The sequence below is a fragment of the Bison bison genome, unplaced genomic scaffold (assembly GCF_000754665.1).
Source record: "Bison bison bison isolate TAMUID 2011002044 unplaced genomic scaffold, Bison_UMD1.0 scf7180017864191, whole genome shotgun sequence".
NCBI lineage: Eukaryota > Metazoa > Chordata > Mammalia > Artiodactyla > Bovidae > Bison > Bison bison.
Window position 1 is genome coordinate 659,230 of NW_011494763.1, and position 7,723 is coordinate 666,952.

Genomic DNA, 7,723 nt, shown 5'->3' on the forward strand with positions numbered 1-7,723 from the left:
AGGAGTAACAGTGGTTAGAAACTGCAGTCTGAAGGTCTATCTTTGGAACAGCAGGGCCCCCTCTCTTGTCCTCATCAGCCCTGGTAAAGAAGCATTTACCCCAAAGCCGAAACCCAGACTTCATCTCTAAAGAAATCTAAAAACCTGTCTGGAGACAGTACCCATACTGGCCCATCCTACCCCATCCCGGTGTGGCTGACATCTCAGAGTCCTGCCTCACTCCTGGCCTCTTGGTGACCCCCGCACTGCCTGTTTGCTCCGTGCATGGCACCCTAAAGCAAAGCCCACCTATATGGGGCATCTAAGGAGAGAGCCTCTCGTGAAAAGGAAAGATCTTTTGCTTAAAAAGACTGACACAGTGGTAGAGAAAAATGCAAGGTTCCACTAATTACCCTATTAATCAAATCCTTTGCTTTTAAATATGAACAACCAACCAAGGATTACTCAATATTAAAAAAGTAAAACTGGGACTTCCCTGGTGGTCCAGGGGCCGAGACTCCAGGCTCACAAATGCAGGGGGCCTGGGTTCGATCCCTGGTCTGGGAACTAGATCCCACATGCCACAACTAACAGTGCGAGCCACAACTAGGACTCAGTGTAGCTAAATTAAAAAAAAAAAAAAAGTAAAACTGGACTTCCCTGGTGGAACAGTGTTAAGAATCCACCTGCCAAAGCAAGGGCCACAGGTTCAATCCCTGGTCTGGGAAGATTCCACATGTTGTGGAGCAATGAGCCCGTGTGCCACAACTACTGTAGCCTGCACGCACTGGGGCCCACAGGTCACAACTACTGAGCCCACGTGCCCTAGAGCCAGCAAGTCACAACTACCGAGCCCATGTGCAGCAACTACTGGAGTCCATGTGCCTAGAACCTGTGCTCTAGAGTGCAGCCAAGAAATAAAATAAATGAATGAATGAATAAGTAAGTAAAATTAACAGCATCGAGATGAACATACACTACAAAAAAATCCTAGGTTAAAAAAATATATTTTAAAAAGCTCTAACACATATTCCCAGAGACATTCGATATTGCATCCGTTAAAAAAGAAAAATTCAGGCTGCTTTTAAAAAGGAGAAAATAAATATTCTTTACAATTAAATCTGTAATTGTTAAAAGTCAGAAAGGCTGGAAAGAGAACTAACAGAACTCCAGTTTAAAAGGTGAAAAATATGAAGGAAAAGTTAAAGAGACAAAGACAAGCATCCGTCATCTGTCAAACAGTAATTTCACAGAGAACAGAAAAACAAATGTGGACGGGGGAAACAAAAGACTGTAAAAACAGAATCACAGAATAAAATTTCCCAGAGCGGAAAATCAGTCTTCTGATTGTGAAAGGTGACACCAAGTGCCCAACATAAATTTTAAAAGACCTACACCCAAGACATAACAAGTACAAACAGAAGATAAAAGCTTCCAGATAGAGAAAAAAAAATATTTCTTACAAACGAGAATTGATTTGTTATTAAACTTTTCACCAATGGCATTTGATGTAATGAAAAAAAGGACTGGTGCCTTTAAAACAGTGAGAGAAGTAGAATATTACTCAGCCTTAAAAAGATAATTCTGACACCTGCCAGGACATGGATTAATCTTGAAGGTGTCATGCCCAGGAAAATACTCCCTCACAAGCAAACAGATACAGTATGAGCCCACCGAGATGAGGACCTGGAGCAGACAGATTCACAGAGACAGAAAGCAGGACGGGGGTCACCAGGGGCTAGGGGAGGGGGTCCTGGGAGGATCTATAGGTACATCACTAAAGTTTTTCAAAATGAAGACGTTCTGAAGATGGATGCTTGTGATAGCTGCGTAACAAGGGAAATGTACTTAATGCCACTGAACTGTCTGTTTAAAATGGTTAAAATGGTAAATGTTTTTTCTTTTACCCCCCTCCCCTAAAATGGTCAATTTTACGTCACACGTATTTTACCACAATTCAAAAAATGAAAATTAAGAAACGATTTTTGAGGGAGAATTTTTTTGAACTTGACATTCAAAAACAAGGGCAGAGTAGGAGGATTTTCAGCAAATCAAGGACATGAAAGTGTCCCTATGGCCCATATTTCAATCTAGTAAATCTTCTATATATTTTAATTTCATGAAGTAATCTTTGAGAGGAATCATATTATTTTATATACAAATTGGAAGTTTAAGAGGGACAGTTTAAATGTTATTCATTTACCCATGTAAGACAGTAAGTAACTTTAACTTACCTTCTCTGCTATTCTTATAGCCCAACACCAAGTTTAAATTACTCCAAAGAACTTCAGAAAGCACTCAGGTACACACACAAAATACAGAGGGGAAGGTTCTCTCTCAGATGCTGACTCTGACCTTCCCGGCCAGCTGCTTACCTGTTCCTTGACGGAGTCTCCATCTCCTCTGTGTGCTCCCCACCCCACACTCAGTCTTCTATCCCCCACTCTGCCCTGCAGCAGCTCCTGCAAGGTGCCCGGTGAAGTTGTGCTGTCAAACTACATTCACCACCCTCATCTTTCTAGACCTCTCAGCAACATATCAGCCCACACGACCACCGTCCCTTGACCCTGTGACCCACACACTCACTGGCCACCACTCCCGCCCCTGGTGCTTGGTCCTTGGACTCATTTGTCCTGCCTCTCCACGTTCTCTCCCAAGGTCATCGCTTCTGCCTTCATAACTTGCAATACAATCTGCACATCAATGATTTCCAAATATTTCTCACCTTTGAGCTTCAGAGACTGCTTAGCATCATTCCTGAACATATCCTAGGCATATCAAACCTAACGCCGCCAAAGGGGCACTAATTCCTTCCCCACCTCTGTAAACGCCAACACCATCCCCCCAGACCTCCAAGTCAAAAACCCGAGAGTCTGTGGTTAAGAGCACCTGCTCTGGAGCCAACTGTGTCACAATCTAACTCTACTATTTATATTTACTAACTGTATGAGCTTGGGCAAGTTAGGCTTCTTATGAAAGTAACCAAAGTACTTACAACAGTAAGTGCTCAGAAATTATCATGCAGTAAATTTACAATTAGTATTGTTCTTAATTTGTCATTCCCTAATTCCCATCAGTAAATCTTACTGTCAATTTCACCATCAAAACGTCCTGAATCTGCCCACTTGTCTCCCCCTGCACTGCTGTTACCCTCGGCCAAGCTGCTCTTGGCCCTCCTGCCCTGACAGCTGCCTTAGGGTTTTTCTCCCTGCTTCTGTTCTTACCCCCGTGAGCCATTTTCCAGGTAGCAGCCAAAGAGATTCTTTCAGAATATAAACCAGATACAACTCCTCCACTTAAAACCTTCCAACCTTCTCATTCTAATTCAGATAAAGACCACATTCCTCACCTTGGTCTCCAGGGCCCTACACTGGTGGTTTATAACCAGAGTCGCATGCTAGAATCGTTTATGGAGTTTTAAGATCAATGGTTAGGCCCCATCCTGAACCTGCGAAGTTAGAACATCTAGCCATGATGCCCATCAGAATTTTCAAAGTCTCCCAGATGACTCCTGTAGAACCAGGGCTGAAAAGCCCTGCCCTAACGAGTCACCCCGTGTCTCTGGACATGCTCTACTTGTTCACAGCACACCAGCCAGTTGGTCTTTTTCCTTCCTCTTGGCGATCCAAGTTTGTTTGTGCCTTTGGGATTTTGCACTAGGTATTCTTTCTGCCTGGAAGGTTCCTGCTCAGACCTTCTCCCACTAGGGTCCTTCCTGTCATTTACTCTTAGCCTAAATACTTTACTAGACCTTCTCTGACATCCAATCTAAAAAAGAAATCACCAGATAACACTTTTATTTTTCACTGAGGCACTTAAATGGATTTATTTTGTTTATTTGTACCGTCTTTCCCCCTAAAATTTAAGCTCCAGGGGAGCTTGCATGAATTGTTCACTGCTGTGCCTTCAGGAACTAGATACCAAGCAAACAGTACGTATTCAAGACATACTTGTTGAATGAATGAATAAATAAACAGGCATGTTTGGAAACTAGCTGCCTCTGTCTTCCAGAGCTCAAGAATGGCGTTTATTTCCTGTTGTTTTATGGGCTATTCCCTCTGGAGAGGCTGGGCCCAAGCACTAGAGCGCACCTTGTAAATAGTGAAGGACAGGCCCCCCGTGGATCCCAGCCCCACAGACAGCCCCCCATCTTCACACCAACCATTTGACTCTACATCTCATTCCTCTGTCCTCTTTTTTTTTTTTTTTAAACCAGGATTCCCAACAAATTCAAATTGACTGATTTCAATGATATTTAATTTTGTTTCCAATCAAGATTGCAGCAGACAGGTTAATACAGAAAAAAACTGACTTGGGGATAATGGGTAGGAGAAAGAAAAAAAAAAAAAACCATCTGCCGGATAGCTTTGGGCTAAGAAGAGTCTTCCAGTTTGAAGTCTGACATTTCCCATGACCAGAACATGTAAATTGAACATGGAATGCTTCCCAGATAGACAGACACAGAGCCACTTCTGGTTCCTCCAGCCTCACTGATTGACCAAGACCACCCGTTACTAACAGTCTAAGGACGAGGGGACGACAGAGGACGAGACAGGTGGACGGCATCACAGACTCAATGGACGTGAGTTTGAGCAAGCTCCGGGAGATGGTGAAGGACAGGGAAGCCTGGCGTGCTGCAGACCATGGGGTCACAAAGAGTCGGACATGACCGAGCGACTGAACAACAGCAAGGACAAGGGGTTGCACTCCCCACGTCCAAGTGCAAGGCCTACCTTTGGAATGTCTCCTTTGATACCCGGGGGCAGCCGCAGGATCCAGAAGTTCCTGTTCCTCAGCAGGTTCTCCAAGTTCTCTAGCCGCCTCTGCAGCAGCCCGTACTCCTGCAGCAGGGTCCCCAGCACAGCCCACTTGCCCTCCAGCTGGTTTCCGAGATCCGCCACTGTCTTCTCACAGCTGGCCAGCTTCTTCTCTGCCGTCCCCGTCCGGCCCTCCAGGTGCAGCAGTCGCCGGCTGTGGACTTCCACCTTTCTCTCAATGGCCTGCACGGCCGCCACCACCGTCCACAGGGAGATGGCCGCGGTCTGCAAGTGAGCTTCATTTGCCGCTGGGGCTGCGGGAAGAGGGAGCGCCTGCAGGGAGGTAAGGCATTCGGAATCCCATTCGGAAGTCTGTGCGCAGTGGGGAGATGGGAGGAGACACTTAGTGTTAGAAGGGGCCCTAATCCAAAGCAAAATCAGATAAGCACTGCTTCCGTGGCCAGTTGCGATTACTCTAAGTACAGCTTTAGTACTGCCTGCTTAAGCCTCATCTTTGTGGAGCTCAGTGGCACCAAAAGGCAAGAGAACTCAGGGGTGGATGAGCTAAGACAGTGACCAGGTGAAACTGGATCAAGCAGTGGCCTGGGGCATTCCCTGGGGTGGAAGGCCCTGAGCCAGCCCCGTAGGGGCCAGGCTGCGGTGGCATCCTCTGCCTCCGCAAAACCTCGAAGCGCACCAGGATCTCTCCAGGTTTCACCGAGCTCCGTGCCCTCTGATAAACCCCTTCTTTACTGACTTAATTAAGCTCCTGCCCGTCCACCACCTAGCTGACAACCACAGCCACACCATGAAATAGTAGTTGAATAAGCTACGAATGTTGCATGTGGAGAAAACACAGTGGCTCTTTTCTAATACTTGCAGGTTATAAAACCAAAGGCAGAACAGACTTGTTTAATCTGATCCACTCTGTGTTACTCCAGAGGGCAGACAGAACTAGAACCAACATAGAATTTTAGGGAAGGGAAACTGGTCTGTATAAATGAGTATGGAACTAGGTCTTTCCAAGAAAATAACGGGCTCCCCCCTCCCCCGTTCACTGAGCATACTTTGAAACATCAGTGTAGTTTTTTAAAAAAATGAAATTCCTACAACAGAGGAGGTTGGACGAGGATATCTCTGCAAAGCTTTCTGGCTATGAATTTGATAACCTGCTCTCTGGCCACAACCTCTGATCCCTCTGGCTCCCACAACCTTACTCTTCTTTCACCTGGTCTGCGATCCCATTGAACCCTTGACCCTTCCATTTGCTTCTGGTTTACCAGCCTGCTCCAGGCTTTGCTTTCTTCCTTGGCTGATCATTTCAGCTAACTTCAACCCTTCACTTCTCTGTCTTTCTGCCTCAGCGGCTCGGCTAACTTCCGGCTTTGAATCAATTGTTCTTATTCTCTGTTCCTGGAAGGAGGCTGGGAAGCCCAAGGAAATGAAGTCGCATAACAGGGTAAACTGGTGTCACCACACACCCCTGGTCTCTAAGCTCAGCAGGGACACCACACTGCCTGGTTCTTCCCCCCTCCACCATACTGGCCACTACAAGCCCCTGGCCCTCTTCAACTTGGTGTAAAGTGCTTCTCAAACTAATGAGCACATCTGGAGATCCCCTTAAAATGCAGACTCTGACTCAGTAGGTCTGGGAGGAAAACTGACAGTCTGCATTTTAAACAAGCTCCCAGGTGATGCCAACACTGCTGGTTCAGGGATTGCAGGCTGAGCAGTAAGCCTCCTGTTTGCTGCAGGCCCCTGCCTCTCAGGAGATGACATGACCACCTACTTTGAGAATTAAGAGTAATTAGACCCTGGAGAGTGGGAATGGGGGGAGTCTCTCTCAACTTTCTCTTCTTTTTCTTCACACTCCTCACTTCAAATTCATCAGTCGCTTAGTATATATGCTTTCTTCTTTCCTTCCCTCAGGAAAAAGATTCATCCTTCTCAAACCCTTGTGCTCTAAATGCCACCTCCTTCCACATTTTAAAATACACTGATCTTATCTCTTTTTTACAGTCAATATTTCAATCCCTCCTGAGTCTTCTCCATGGGATAGACCTGCACTGTTCAATATGGTAGCCACGTGTGGCTACTGAAAACCCAAAATGCCCTCATTTCAATTGAGATGTGCGGTGAGTATAAAACACACACCAGGTTTCGAAGACGTATTATGAGGAGGCAAATGTAAAACTTCATCGATAATTTTTTAATACTAATTACATACTAAAATATTTTGTATGCACGGGGCTAAATAACATATCATGAAAGTTCATTTCATCTGTTTCTCTTTACTTCTAAAAAATGTGACCACTGGGAATTCCCAGCCGGCCTAGTGGTTTGAACTCTGCAGCTTTCACTGCAGAGGGTCTGGCAATAAATAAATAAATAAATTTAAATTACAAAGTGTGACTACTAGAAAATTTAAGGTTATCTATATGGCTTCCATTATATTTCTATTGGACAGGGCTAGCACAGACACACGATCGTCTCTACCATATTGGAAAAACAAGATCCGAAAGGGAAAAAATAGGTCCCCTCTGCTCCGTCCCCAGCCCCATTGCTGCTGCTCCCCTTTTCCTCCTCTCACTTAGCAACTCAGTAGGCCAGTCTGGCTCCTGAGCCATTACAATGGCTGAACTTGGGGTGCGCAGAGGCTTCTTAGCTGGCAAATCCTGGGCCTCCCTATCCGGTCCTGGTATTGACGCGTCCCTGGCTGGTTCTCACGAGGCTCTTGTGTGCAGGGACGGTCTTGGCCAGCGCGGCTGGCTTAGCCACGGATAGAGCCGGCTTGGCCCCGCGGCCTGCCTGCGGTAAACATCCGCTGGATGAATAAACACGCAGAAGGTAATCCCGCGCTCGGAAACCAGCACTCTGCAATCCCGACAGAGGGCCTCCTGTGTGTCCGGCATCCCCCGACACGCGCTGGGCACTGGGGATCACTGCGCTCCCGCGGTCCTTCAACACACCTAACTGTTGCCGTCACC

General features: G+C 46.2%; 1 protein-coding gene across 3 annotated transcripts in view; it reads right to left on the reverse strand.

The window, feature by feature from the left end:
• The window catches only part of ZNF398 (zinc finger protein 398), a 27,352-nt gene that overhangs the window by 18,080 nt on the left and 1,549 nt on the right, over positions 1 to 7,723 (reverse strand). For 2 of the 3 annotated variants that reach the window (XM_010843870.1, XM_010843868.1), the window contains exon 2: positions 4,713 to 5,108. Coding sequence is in view for 2 of the 3 variants with exons in the window: in XM_010843868.1 (XP_010842170.1) it covers positions 4,713 to 5,108 (396 nt within the window). In the remaining variant the exon portion in view is untranslated. The remainder of the gene's footprint in view (positions 1 to 4,712; positions 5,109 to 7,723) is intronic. The other variant, XM_010843869.1, reaches the window with a different exon arrangement.